Source organism: Hyla sarda, chromosome 5, assembly GCF_029499605.1.
Source record: "Hyla sarda isolate aHylSar1 chromosome 5, aHylSar1.hap1, whole genome shotgun sequence".
Taxonomy (NCBI): Eukaryota; Metazoa; Chordata; class Amphibia; order Anura; family Hylidae; genus Hyla; species Hyla sarda.
In genome coordinates, this window is record NC_079193.1 from 140,375,378 (window position 1) to 140,390,817 (window position 15,440).

The 15,440-nt window shown below is 40.1% G+C and overlaps 1 protein-coding gene across 3 annotated transcripts in view; it reads left to right on the forward strand.

Moving 5' to 3' along the window:
• ITPRID1 (ITPR interacting domain containing 1) overlaps nucleotides 1-14,745 on the forward strand; it is a 248,932-nt gene extending 234,187 nt beyond the window's left edge. For all 3 annotated transcript variants that reach the window (XM_056520390.1, XM_056520389.1, XM_056520391.1), the window contains 4 exons: nucleotides 988-1,115; nucleotides 5,537-5,648; nucleotides 6,410-6,640; nucleotides 12,879-14,745. In XM_056520390.1, the coding sequence (XP_056376365.1) occupies nucleotides 988-1,115; nucleotides 5,537-5,648; nucleotides 6,410-6,640; nucleotides 12,879-12,911 (504 nt within the window). In that variant the 3' untranslated portion in view covers nucleotides 12,912-14,745. The remainder of the gene's footprint in view (nucleotides 1-987; nucleotides 1,116-5,536; nucleotides 5,649-6,409; nucleotides 6,641-12,878) is intronic.
• The last annotated feature ends 695 nt before the right edge of the window (nucleotides 14,746-15,440 follow it).

Here is a 15,440-nt window from a genome sequence, read left to right on the forward strand (position 1 = left end):
ATGGCATTTTTTTTTATTTCACCTAACTGTTTCTTTCCAGATTATGTTATAAAATAAGTGATATCATTAAAAAGTCAAATTGGTGATGCAAAAACAAGCCCTTATATGGGTCTGTAGGTGTAAAATTTAAAGCATTATGATTTTTAGGAGGGGAGGAGGAAAAAACGAAAGTGCATAAACGAAAATTGACTTAAGAGCCCTTAAAGGAGTACTCCGCCCCAAATATAGGATAGGGGAAAAGATGTTAGATCACGGGGGTCACCCCCTCCATTCACTTTTAAGGGAGGAGGCGTGACGGCTACGTCATAGCCGTCACGCCTCCTTCCATTGACATGAATGGAGGGAGCGTGCCGTGACGTTCCGAACGTGGAAGCGGCAAGCTTCCACGTTCCTAACGTCGCTGCTGATGGCACAGAGATCTCCGGGGTGCCCAGCGGCGGGACCCCCGCGATTTAACATCTTATCCCCTATCCTTTGGATAAGGGATAAGATGTTTGGGGCGAAGTACACCTTTAAGGTGATACTTTATTCACTGAGCCAAACGCAAATCCAATTACAATCTAGATTTTTCTTTTAAGTTGTTCTGTCTCTCACTGTTCAGATAAACCAATAAACAAATAGACTGATCACTTCTTTGTCAGTGGGCAAATGTACAAATTCAGCAGGGGAAGAAATATATTTTTCCCTTTCTGTATAATTTAGGCTAAATTCACATAACTTTTACATGGGAGCATGTTGGAGCCTCTGGATCCAAAGTAAACTGGCTAAACATAGGACAAAAGGATATTGGTTCTGTCATTAAGAGGATGGACATTTATGCTGGGAGATTTTCCTGACATAAGCTTTACAGGCATGTACATTTTCCTTATACTGTTGGGCTGTATAGCTCACAGAGGAATGTCTAGGTTGCATAACTCTCAGAGTTATTTAACTCCTTTTATAAACACATTATTTAGACTTTTCCATCCATATTTTTATCCTGAACAGAATACAGACCAGGATGTGGAAAACATGAAAAAAGCATGTCAGAAATATCGGGAGAAGCTTATTGAAATTGAACAACGTCTGTCAGAACAGCAAGCTGGATACTATCATATTTTTACAAGGGAAGAAAGGTAAAGTCAAAATCCCTAGTATTTCTTAAACATCAGTTTTAAGCTACAATTGGTGAGCTTTCTTAATATACATATGGTAGTTTCCTAGCATAAATACATTAAAATATACTGTATGGCAGTAGTTATATCATTTTTTCCTACACCTGCTTTAGTCAGAACAAGTTGTATAAGGTTTAAGCTTGAATTCTGTGCAGTAGATGTAAGTTGTTCTGCCGTGCTCCATGTTGGAGAGTTTGTCTCACGGTACATTACTGTAGTGGACTCAGGCACTACTCTCATGGATTGCCGGTATTAGTAATTCTCTCATTACTACAGCAAGTAGATTGTGTATACAGGAAAGTATTGTAGGTGAACCTATAAAAGAGCAGTAAAGTTTCAAGGTGCATGCCAAGTTCAGTGTTGTTCCAAAGACCCTGATGAGAATTCAAATTGTGAAAAGCAAATCATTTTGGGGATATTTGGAGACCACAAAGTATTTGATCATTTTAATTCATACAGTGAGTCTGACAGAAATCAGACGTCATGCTGCCATCAGAATTTCTAGTTCGTCTTTGGGTCTGTAACTTCAAGTGATCATATCTCAACAAGTAGGATATTAAAGGGGACCTTTGGTTTTAAAATTGTTGCTTTCTTGCTTTCTTACTATGCCCTCCACTTCTCAAGTTATTGGGGTTTTACTATTTGATTGACTGCATCATAATCACACCCTCCTAAAGTTGTTTCATGCCCGCTCAGCCTGATATTTGGCACTCACTTTTTACAACCCATAATCAAAGTTGATAACTCAATCTTAAATCAGTAAAATGCTGGTGTTGGTCCTTTAGGGTGGCTGATCGGAGCTGCAGTGCGAGGTCCCAATCAGCTGCCATAATGGTCAGAGGTCCCTCACCTGCCTCCGTGCTGTCCGCTCATTGCTCTGCTTCTCCAGGCTGGCACTTCCCTGGGTCTATAGTCATTTTGTTTAGAAAGGTTAGGGCCATGTTGTTGTGGTGGCCCAGTATGGGAGTTGTTACCCCGTACCCTTGCTGCCCTGTCAGGCAGCCTCCCTGCAGTGTCCCCTGGGCCCCTCCCCCCTGCATCTGCTCTATTGTAATTGTATATTATCCCCTATGTTGTGTATATAAGAATGTTGTATCTTTAAGAAAGGTTAACATGTGATCATCAGTTGTCATGTGAGTTGTCATGGGATTGTTACACACGAGGTGTCAGTGACCAGGTGACTTAACCCCTTAACGTCCATGTGCCATTAAGGAGGTATGGCGAGGGCTCCCGACTCGAGCCTGCGTCATACCGGCCAGCCCCCAGCTGATTCTTGTGGCTGGGGTCCGGCGTTAATAGCCGACAGCTGGCTATTAGCAGCTGGCTATTAACCCTTTAGATCGCCGCTGTCAAAGCTGACAGCAGCATCTAAAGGTGCCTCTATTCCATCCCTGGTAGTCCAATGGTGTGGGTCGTGCCCCCACAGCGCGATAGCGGGGGGGGGGGGGGGGGGGAGATCCACTGCTGAGGTACCTCATGTCCTGTGTCCACTCTGGCGCTCAGAATGATAAAGTCTGGCAAATTCATCTGTATGATAAATCAAATGATTCCTCCTAAAATTCCCCTAAGGGACTAAAAGTGCAAAAAAGTTTAAAAACACACACATTAGCCCCTTCCTTATTTAAAGTTTAAATCACCCCCTTTTTCCCAAATTCCATATAAAAATATATATACATAATAAAAATAAACATATGTGGTATCACCATGTGCATAAATGTCCGAACTATAAAAATATATTGTTAATTAAATGGCATTGTCAATGGCGTATGCGCAAATTCCAAAATAGCGTATTTTTTGTCACTTTTTCTATCACAAAAAAGGAATAAAAAGAGATCAAAAAGTCCGATGAAAACAAAAATGGTACTGATCAAAACTTCAGATCATGGCGCAAAAAATGAGCCCTCATACTAACCTGTATGCGGAAAAATAAAAAAGTTATAGGGGTCAGAAAAGGACATTTTAAATGGATTAATTTTCGTGCATGTGGTTTTGATTTTTTCCAAAAGTACGACAAAATCAAATCTATATAAGTAGAGTATCATTTTAATCGTATGGACCTGGAGAATAAAGATAAAGTTTCATTTTTACCGAAAAATGTACTATGTAGAAATGGAAGCCCCCAATGTTGTCGCACAATGATTTTTTTTCTCCATTTTGCTATAGATTTTTGGGTAAAATGACTGATGTCATTACAAATTAGAATTGGTGGCGCAAAAAATAAACCATCATATGGATTTTTAGGTGCAAAATTGAAAGGGTTATGATTTTTAAAAGGTGTGGGGGAAAAAAAAAAGTGCAAAAACAGAAAAATGCTTGGTCCTTAAGGGGTTAAGGGTGACCAAAGGGACCCCACCAGAGTCTCCACATAAAAGACCTGTGAGGAGTCTCTTCTCTCTCTTAGTTCCTAAGTCTTTTCTGAGGTGCAGTTGAGCCTAACAGTGTGTCTGGAGTCAAAGGAGGCCTAATGTCAGTCCTACAGCCACAAGCTACAAGTCTACAAGTAAGCTAAAGTCACAGCTTAGTCTGTCTCTAGTCAAGTCAGTCACTGTCATCTATTGTCCAGCCAATGTGGCCTGCACTAAATTGTCCAAAACCACTGCAAGTCCCAGCAAGCCCTTAAGGTCTCTGAAGTCACTGGTCACCTCCGTGGACTTAGCTACACTGTATAGACTGTTCCATCTGTCACTCAGTAAAGCTACCGTTGTCCATAACTTGGCGTCGGAGTCATTATTGCACCCGTGCCTAGCCCAGGATCAAACAGTATACCTTCGGTTGGTATTGAGGATAAACCTGGCATCACGAATACAAGAGTATTACAAGGGAATACAAATAACATCTGCCCCTAGGATAATTCCATCAGCCCTCATCACACTTCATACCACATTGTCCTTTTGGAGAGCTCTTAGGGAGTAGATTGCCTCCATTACTGCTTTTAACTCCCTGTAAGGCTGGGTTCACACCACGTTTTTCAAATACGGTAACCGTATACGGTTTTCCGCAAAAAAACTTATACGACCATATCCGAAACCGTATGCATAGAGAATGCATTGTAAACCGTATTCCAACTGTTGTGTACGGTTGCATCCGTTTTGCCTTGAATACAGTTTTGCCGATTTTTCAACCGTAGGCAAAAACGCTGTCGACCACGTTTTTGCCTCCGGTTGGAAAACCGTATGCGAACCGTATGTGGTTATTTTAACATTGTTGTCTATGAGAACCGTACACAGAATTTCAGAATACGGTTGCACACGGTTTTTCTAATCCGTTTTTGGAGTTGAAACATGCGCAGATTGGAATTTCAACAGAACAATAGTAACTTTATTAAATTGCTGGAAAACTAATTCCAACAAAATAGCAAAACCGTTGGCAAAAACTGATGCAAACGGATAGAACCGTACGTACGTTTTGGAACCGTATACGGGGAAAAACCGTATGCGTTTTAATTTGGAGTCATACGATTGTATACAGTTGCATACGGTTTTTGCCATACGTTTTTAGCGGAAAACCGTATACGGTAACTGTATTTGAAAAACGTGGTGTGAACCCAGCCTAAGGGGAAAACCTCTTGCCATGGCTGGACTGAGACAAAAATAGTCCCGGGCATTTTAGACTATGCAGCCCATTTTTTTGGTGGGTCTGACTGGTAGGACCCCCACCGATCACCTTGGTTCAAGTGGCTTTCTGGCTGTTGCAAAGCTACAACTCCCATTATACCTGGAGAGCCTCATGCATTATGGGAGTTGTAGATTTATAACAGCTGGAGAGCCCCAGATTGGAGTACAGTTTCACAGTACAGTTCTTATTTTATTTTTTGCAAATATGCAAATATTCACGAATCTCAGCATTTCCAGTCAGAGGACACTGATCCCTCCCTTCTTTTAGGTGAAAGATATAATCGCGCATGCGCACTATACAAATTTCATTACAAATTTTCGCATGGAAAAAAAATGAGAATAAACATAGAGAATATGCGAATTTCACGAACATAGGACGAACACAGAACCTCCTTGCCTCATCCCTGTAGGGATAGGCGTGGCCGGGGAGGAGCTGCTTTGAACCTCTTCCTATAGTGATGTGAGGAGTGCTGTCATTAGGGGGGGGATGCTGTGAAAAAATGGATGAAACATATTTGAGAAACTTTCAAATATAAGTAACAATGTTTAAAAAAAAAGTACCAAATGACAAAAAGGCAGACATGTTTTGACTTTTTTTTGCATGAAAAACAGACTTTTTGAGGATTAAAACAGTGTGCTGAAAGTTACATATCTGTCCTCAGAACCTGGAGCTTTGTCTAACCGCATTGATGATGGTGCAGGATTATAATAATTCATAGCTACTGTTGACCTATAACTACTATGGGATACTTTAAACTTTTTTTATAGGGAAAATATAAGAAGATTGCATTTGTTACGTCAAAATGTTTTGAAAGAAGCATTTGAATTGGAATTTAATTTGGATGCGCGAGCACGTCAGGTGAAGGAGACTATTTCGCTGGTAAGAGAAAGTATCTTCGTATCTTTCTTTGTTAGTACAACATGGCAATATTGTTTTTATTTATTTAGGTAGATGTTCACTGTGCTGAACAGGATTTTGTAAACTCTTATTTACATTATGTCATAAAAAAAATCAGGGCATACTTAATTTTTTGTCTTTTGTGGCATTTTGTGACATTGAAATGGAGCTAGTTCTTTAACCCCTTACTCTCCTAACCCCTCACCTCTGTGTGGACATTCCAGAACCCTCAGAGTTATGCAGTGGCACAGGTAATGTGTCCCTGCAGGATAGAAAAGCTGTCTGTCAGTGACAGAATAGAAAAGCTGTCTGTCAGTGAGAAGGCAGAGCTAGTTTATTACAATCTTCTTAGTAGTTGCTACATATAATAATAGTAATAATAATAATAATAATTATAATAAAAAGGCCCAATCTATGCTTCTGGACCAACATACACCCCCCCCCCCATACACCTAACTGATTTTTTTTTAGATTTTTATGGCATATCCAGACTACACAATATGCCATAAATGTCTACTCTTTTTAGTACAAAGACACCCAAAGGGATAGCTAGGGGCCAGATAAATATACCAGTTTCAATTATCTGTACATTTACCAGATCTAGAATCTACATCTCCCTTTTCTGTGAAATGTGACTCTATTCAGTATATTTATTACATTATCAGGAAAGTATATTGTAAAGTAATTTTACAGTACACTTTCTTGTCTATACACAATGTATATTAATATTTTTCTGCTTCCAGCAACTTGAAGAGGTTTTAGAAGAGCAATCACGACTGTATTCAGACCTGGAATTTAATAACTTGGAACATCAGAGGAATCCTATGAAACGCTACGGAAGTCTACATAGGGCCCACAGTTTACCATCAACTTCATCTTGCATGGTTCAAAAAGAAGTTCCGGGCATTCCAATAAAGCAAGAAGAATCAAGGAATCAGTCACAAAAGATTGACCTAAGCACTATATTACAAAATGTAAGTTAAAAAGTATTGTCAAAAAAGTATTGGCAATATCGCCAGATATACCCCACATCTCAGTGTGACTCCCCAAATCTCAAACCCAACTATGGGATGTACTGGAAACTGTATTTTTTTTAATGTATTTTTCTTAATTTTACTTCAATCTAATGCATACACTTAGGTAATTATAGTTTCAAGGGTTAATATTTTTGTATTAATATGCTGAATAGTATTTTGGTGACATGGTCCTTAGTCCAGTCTTCCTCTCTTGGAAAAGTGGGTGGACCTAAACTTGCTAGTCAGAGTTCAGCTGAAGAGACAAGTAAAGGGGTCTTTGGTTTGATACTGCAAAGCATACTGTACACATAGGCTACATGTCACCTGTCTAAGTCTTCAATGAAGTTGCTGTTCCTGGACATTGTTCCTATCCACTGTATGCATACATTCTGCTGTATTCCAATCTCCAAGAGAGGGAAAGTTGAACAAGTGCCTCTCTGTGTTACATTGATCTATTTTAGGCCTATGATTGGGTCAGTTCTGCCTATCTGCCATGTCAGGAAGACTTCCCTGGATGCATAGATTGTGCCACATATTGTACCCCAAGAAGGAGTAAAGCTTACATTTTTGCATGTTGCACCAGGGTGAACCAACCCGTGAAGAACCAGAGGGCACCTACATACATACAATACCTGCACCTACATCTGCACCTACATTACACTTACTGAAAACACCTAAAGATTACTACAGTTAGTCCAGCAAGGCTGCTACAAAAGCACAAATTAAGGGACAGTGACCAAATTTCTATTCTTCTGTCTCTAAAGCTGTAACCTACCAAACTGTATTCAAACATCTGTAGTTGTATTTTTACAAAGAGTTCAGCAAAGTTTACCAGTTGTTTCATAGAAACCTTGCATTTAGAGATCCTATTCCTGCCCTTTGCATGTGAGAAAAGCTTCCATGACGAAAAAGATGATTGTGGGGTTCACAGAGGAACATTGTCCACCATAGTCCACCACTCTGCCATGTAACATATACATTGGGGACTAATATGCCTCAACACCTTCCATAGCCATCACATATAGTATAACAAGTCTGAATTAAGAGGGCACTTATAGATTTGAAAGGATCAGATTGGCCTAGCCCCAAATAGCATGGGACACCTTCAAAGGTTTTGTGAAATCTATGTCTCAATGGTTCAGAACTGTATTGGAGGAATAAGGGGGACATGAACAATATTAGATTGAAGAGACTTTCTCCCTAAAACAAGTCCCTAAGTAACATAAGTCTTGGACATGGATAGCAGTACCTACGTAACATACACAAATTATAACATACATGAATAAATACATAATTTCATACATTCATACATAAATACATACATTACAGCAGCAATAAGAGATGTTTCCTTTTTCTTCTTGTAAATCATTTTTTGAAGGGTTATTTTTGACTCCTATCCTACAATAGCTCGATTAAAGTTCTGCCTTGTGTAAGTCTCTATAAACCAATAACCCTGGCTTCTCATATCATAGGAACATCAGTATTAGTTGTAATATGGCTGAGGTTGATTTATAAGTTATTGATTTGTATTTCATACAGCATGGTGCGTTAAGGCTCAAAAGCATGGTAGGATAACAAAGGCTGTCTGTCACCTTGTACAACTGATCTGCATGTTTTAATATCTCTCCCTAGCTGCTAACATGTTTTTTTTTTTTTTTTAAATCAAAGACAATCATGTCTTATATATGGCACAATACTGATGGTGCAGATAGTGACATAGTAATAGTGACAAACTGCTTGTTGGTGTATAAGATCTCTGCTCAGTTATCATTTGGCCTTTATATCATGTGGTAGTATTTACATAGTTACATAGTTAGTACGGTCGAAAAAAGACATATGTCCATCAAGTTCAACCAGGGAATTAAGGGGTAGGGGTGTGGCGCGATATTGGGGAAGGGATGGGATTTTATATTTCTTCATAAGCATTAATGTTATTTTGTTCCATAAATGTATCTAATCCTGTTTTAAAGCTGTTAATTGTTCCTGCTGTAACCAGTTCCTGAGGTAGACCGTTCCATAAATTCACAGTCCTCACGGTAAAGAAGGCGTGTCGCCCCTTGAGACTAAACTTTTTCTTCTCCAGACGGAGGGAGTGCCCCCTCGTCCTTTGGGGGGGTTTAACCTGGAACAGTTTCTCTCCATATTTTTTGTATGGGCCATTTATATACTTATATACGTTTATCATATCCCCCCTTAAACGTCTCTTCTCAAGACTAAACAATTGTAACTCCTTTAATCGCTCCTCATAGCTAAGATGCCCCATGCCCCATATTAGTTTAGTCGCACGTCTCTGCACCCTTTCCAACTCCGCAGTGTCCCTTTTATGTACAGGTGCCCAAAACTGAACAGCATATTCCAGGTGAGGCCGTACCAATGCTTTATAAAGGGGGAGTATTATGTCCCTGTCCCTTGAGTCCATGCCTCTTTTGATACATGACAATATCCTGCCGGCTTTGGAAGCAGCAGCCTGACATTGCATGCTATTCTGTAGTCTGTGATCTACAAGTACACCCAGATCCTTCTCTACCAGTGACTCTGCCAGTTTAATCCCCCCTAAGACATACGATGCATGCAGGTTATTAGTACCCAGATGCATAACTTTACATTTATCCACATTGAACCTCATTTGCCAAGTGGATGCCCAGACACTTAGTCTATCCAAGTCATCTTGTAACTTATGCACATCCTCTATAGACTGTACCGTGCTACAAAGCTTGGTGTCATCTGCAAAGATAGAAACAGAGCTGTTAATGCCATCCTCTATATCATTGATAAATAAATTAAACAACAGCGGGCCCAGTACTGAACCTTGGGGTACACCACTAATAACCGGGGACCAATCAGAGTACGAATCATTGACCACCACTCTCTGGGTACGATCCATGAGCCAGTGTTCAATCCAGTTGCAAACTAAAGTTTCCAAACCCAAAGACCTTAACTTACCTGTCAGACGTCTATGAGGGACAGTATCAAACGCTTTAGCAAAATCCAGAAACACTATATCCACAGCCATTCCTCTGTCAAGGCTTCTACTCACCTCTTCATAAAAGCAAATTAGATTGGTTTGACAACTTCTATCCTTAGTAAACCCATGCTGGCTATCACTTATAATACTATTATCCCCTATGTATTCCTGTATGTAATCCCTTATAAGTCCTTCAAACAATTTACCCACAATGCACGTTAAACTTACCGGTCTATAGTTTCCTGGGGAAGACCTAGAGCCCTTTTTGAAGATTGGCACCACATTCGCCTTGCGCCAGTCCCTTGGCACAATACCAGACACCAGAGAATCTCTAAATATCATGAACAGGGGTACAGATATTACTGAACTTACCTCTCTAAGAACTCTTGGGTGTAGTCCATCCGGTCCTGGGGATTTGCTTACATTTATATTACTTAACTTACCTTGTACCATCTCTACATTAAGCCAGTTCAGTACATTACATGATGTGTTACCAGCACTGACCTGGCCAATGTCAGCTCCTTTTTCCCTAGTATATACAGAACTAAAGAACCCATTCAGTAGCTCCACCTTCTCTTGATCGCCCGTGACAACCTCCCCATTATCATTATTAAGGGGTCCTACATGCTCTGTCCTTGTTTTTTTTGCATTTATATATCTAAAAAAATATTTAGGATTAGTTTTGCTTTCTTTGGCCACCTGTCTCTCATTTTGAATTTTTGCTGTTTTTATTACATTTTTACAGATTTTATTAAGCTCTTTGTACTGTTTAAATGTTATAGCTGACCCATCAGATTTGTATTTTTTGAAGGCAATTTTTTTGTTGTTTATTGCCCTTTTAACATCATGTGTCAGCCATGTAGGATTTAGTTTTAATCGTTTATATTTGTTCCCCTTTGGTATATATTTAGATGTATAGTTATTTAGAGTTGATTTAAAGATGTCCCATTTACCTTCTGTATCAGTATTTGACAACACCTCCCCCCAGTCTATGTCCTGTAGTGCAGCACTCAGCCCAGGGAAGTTTGCCTTTTTAAAGTTATATGTTTTTGCCTTCCCCGCCTGTCTTTGTTTTCTACATTTTAAGTCAAAAGTAGCTATATTGTGGTCGCTATTACCAAGGTTTTCCCGCACAGTTACATTACCAATCAGCTCTGCGTTGTTGGAAATGATCAGATCCAACAAGGCATCACTTCTTGTTGGGTCCTCCACAAACTGGCCCATAAAATTATCCTGCAATAAATTTAGGAATTGTCGCCCCTTTGTAGTTTTAGCCAACCCCGGACCCCAATCTATATCTGGATAGTTAAAATCTCCCATTATTACCACTGTACCTGCCCGGGCGGCCCTCTCTATTTGTTTATGAAGCCGAACATCTATCTCTTCAGTGATATTAGGGGGTCTGTAGATTACCCCAAATATTATTTTTTCAGTATTTCCCTCCTTTTGTAATTCTACCCACAGTGATTCCACCTCCTCAAAATCATCACACACTATGGCATCGTTCACACTGACTTTCATACCATTTCTTACATACAGACAGACTCCACCACCTTTTCTGTTCATTCTATCCTTGCGAAACAATGTAAACCCCTGCAGATTGACAGCCCAGTCATGCGAGGAGTCCAGCCATGTCTCAGTGACCCCAACTATATCAATATGTTCCTCCAGTATAAAGGCCTCAAGCTCCCCCATTTTATTTGCTAGGCTTCTGGCATTTGTGAACATACACTTTACATTTCCATCCTTTATGTTATTGGGGTTAATGGGATTCAAGGGTGTAAGTTTTATTTTCCTATGAAGCCTATTCCTATTAACTATTCTAACCCCTCCCTCCGCTCCACCCCCAGGTACATTTATAATTCCCACCTCTCTATCTACATTATCTTCCCCCTCTTTGCTGTAGGTTCCCTCCCCCCCAAGTCCCTAGTTTAAACACTCCTCCACCCTTCTAGCCATCTTCTCCCCAAGCAAAGCTGCACCCTCCCCATTGAGGTGCAGCCCGTCCCTACGTTAGAGCCGGTAACCGACAGCAAAGTCAGCCCAGTTCTCCATGAACCCAAACCCTTCCTTCCTACACCAGCTTCTGAGCCACTTGTTTACCTCCCTGATCTCCCGCTGCCTCTCTGGTGTGGCTCGTGGTACTGGTAGTATTTCAGAAAACACTACCTTGGAGGTCCTTGCCTTAAGCTTGCGGCCTAAGTCCCTGAAATCATTTTTAAGGACACTCCACCTACCTCTTACTTTGTCATTGGTGCCAATATGTACCATGACTGCTGGGTCCTCTCCAGCCCCGCCCAGCAACCTGTCAACCCGATCCGCGATGTGCCGAACTCATGCGCCAGGCAGACAACACACTGTTCGGCGATCCCGGTCTTTGTGACAGATTGCCCTGTCTGTCCCCCTAATAATTGAGTCCCCCACCACTAGTACCTGTCTGGCCTGCCCTGTACTCCTCCCTCCCTCCTTACTGGAGCAGACACCCCCCTGGCGGTCAGAGGCGGTATCCTGCTGCAGTTCTGCTAGCTCTGTAATGTAATGTATTTAGTATGATTACTCTCAATAGGCCATGTTGTCATGGCCAGCCAAGGTTTCAACCAAAGACTGCTAATGGATAGTGAGGGATATTTAAAATGGCGCGTTTCAAGGAAACTAAACTATTAAGCCAAGTGGAGCTCAGTAAGCCTGGTCTAAAGAGGAATTTACAGTTTTTTCTAGATCAATAATGCTCAACATTTGGTCAGAAGCCAAGTATCAATAAGAATTAAAGGAGATGTCCGGTGCTCACTTTTCTTATTTTATCCGTTCCGGGCTGAAAAATAAAAGAAAACAAATTTTCTCTTACCTGCCTAGGCTCCCCCGGTGCTTCAGTATAGGTGTTCGTTCCCTGGACTGTATTCTTCTTACTTCCTGTTAGCCCGACACGTCACACGGAGCTTCAGCCTATCACCGGCCGCAGCGAGGTCCCGCCTCGGCCAGTGATAGGCTGAAGCTCCGTGTGACGTGTCGGGCCAACAGGAAGTAAGAAGAATACAGCCCGGGGACCGAACGCCTGTACCGGAGCACCGGGGGAGCGTAGGCAGGCAAGAGAAAGCTTATTTTCTTTTTTTTTGCAGCCCGGAACGGATACAATAAGAAAAGTGAGCACCGGACATCTCCCTTAAGAGTCCTTACCATGTAGGGGAATGTTCTATGCCTTTAGGTCTCATTTTTTTTCTTTTTGTATTATAGATTAAGAAAACCTTCAGAAGTTTGAACAGCTGAACAGCTCCTAACAAAACAAAACCTAAGGACGTAGCATTCAAGTTTTCTGGATTCTTGACATCAGCAAATCTAGATACATGGAAAACCTATGCAGTAGACTGTTAATATCAGCTCGGAGATGGTTCTGCAAGAACATGAACTCTCATTGATGTCTCAAAGATTTCTAGGACTTTCGATTACTATTATCAAGTACTGTGTATGGGTTCACTGCTGTACCAGAACCTTGTGTTCTAGAGGAACAAGAACAGTAAATTGTTGCTAGGAAACCGACAATACATTGTAATTCTTGTCAGACTAGAGGAAAACGTTCATCTTGTACAAGAAAGGAGGAGGCTCCCAAGATTCCCTGTGCATAATCTTTCCTAGTTAGACACTTGACATAAAGTCATTGGATTCTGTTTGTCTATTAAGAAAGGGGAAAAGTTTCCTTACATATTACTGTTAAACTGTCAGAGAGATCTCCTCCTCCCTTCAAATGTTGTGTATGTTATAGAAGCGTAAGTAATAGATCCACCTACACTAGAAGATCCTACCCACCTCTTCTTTCGATTGTGTGTCACACAATTTTTAGCAATTGAAGCAAACAAGCGAGGAGGCAACAGCAACACAGTCTTATAACCATTCTATAAGAGATAGTGAATGGAGAAAAGCAGCAGACTGTTCTGACAAATGGGATGGTATGCTATAAACCTGCTTTTATATAGCTATGAACCTCAATCAAGTATAGGAAGATGACCTACAGTATAGTCTTGATGATGTACTGGTTACTTGTAATGTTTAAATAGAACATGTTAAAATATTTGGTCTATAGAAAACATTCTCTAGGGGATATTTTTTCATTTACCTCTGCATGATGACAAACTAGAAAATAAACATTCTGAAAAGTGTTAAAACTGACATCACTCATGGAGGAAATATTTCCTTTGGGTTGCTGAGCTATAATTTAACATAGGACCTGCCTGAAATTGACTTAGGATATACTTGAGTAACATTTTTAAAAGAAATATGTCCTACTGAGACTGTATTGCAAAATAGTATTTACACATCTTCACTAAATTAGGGACTATAAACTCAGACTAGCATAAAAATGCCATCAAGTTATACTCACTTGCCCTGATTCCCCGCCATCCCAACAGTCCACAGTCCTAACTGTGAAGCTCTACAATGTTCAGCAGCGCTTCCCAGTTTACTTTTTGAGGTGTAGTTCTACTTTTTTTTTCGTATAGCGAAGTAGAAACACAGCATAATCCAAGATACTATAGAGTTGGATCAATGTTAATGATATTAACATCTTCAGCAACTGATAAATGTAGGGTAGTCTTCAATTGAAAAGCCAGTTAGAGGCTATAGAGAGCTATACTAATGGAATGGAGGTGGAAGGACTAGAATACAACATAAAATAATGTGCATGAAGATTATTGATCTCATTTTCAGTAAATAAAATGCTGCATTTACAGTTGCAACTTGTTTGCATTTTCGTAGTTTTTTTTATTATTCTCGCTTTAGGGTCCACCTCTAGTTTAACTTCTTAAAGGGGTATTCCAGGAAAAAAACTTTCTTTTACATATCAACTGGCTCCGGAAAGTTAAACAGATTTGTAAATTACTTCTATTAAAAAATCTTAATCCTTGCAATAGTTATTCGCTTCTGAAGTTGAGTTGCTGTTTTCTGTCTAACTGCTTTCTGATGACTCACGTCCCGGGCTGTGCAGTTCCTATGGGGATATTCTCCCATCATGCACCGCTCCCGGAACGTGACATCATCATTGAGCAGTTAGACAGAAAACTTCAGAAGCTAATAACTATTGGAAGGATTAAGATTTTTTTTATAGAAGTAATTTACAAATCTGTTTAACTTTCCGGAGCCAGTTGATATATAAAAAAAAGTTTTTGCCTGGAATACCCCTTTAAATTCTCAACATTCCACCTCTATTACAGACTCTGAATGAGATTCAGGGAGTATGCCAGAATCTCCCACTGGAAAAGACACTTAGAAGTACAGTTGATCAGACCCTAGTACTGTGAAGTGTATTCATAAGCCTATAGATGGCCTTGGAAAAAGGACTCTTTATTTAAGGGCAGACACACATTTTAGGTAACACATGACTTGATGAGGCCTACTTAATGGATAGAACCTAGTGTTCAATACATTCTATACCCACAGACTCCAGAGAAGTCTGAGGAAACCTGGTGCTGAATGTAGGGTCATGTTGACGTGTTCAAGTTTTTATGCATTGTTTTTTTAAATTAAAACAGAGATTGGAGATTAAATTCCAAAAAAGAGGAGAAGTAAAATAGTACCTTGTGTTTATCTGGCCTATAAATGATTTCTAATGCACATTAATGCATACTGTACAACTACATTTAACAAATGTTAGATTATTTCTTACTGCTTTTCAGTTATACCGAACATTGAAGCTAAAATGTGCACTGTACTGAACTAGTCTACGTCACTGTTTGTTTTTTACACTTGTTTGCTCTTTTACTCTTAATATATGTAACATTTACTGTTTTGTACATAAATGTAAAA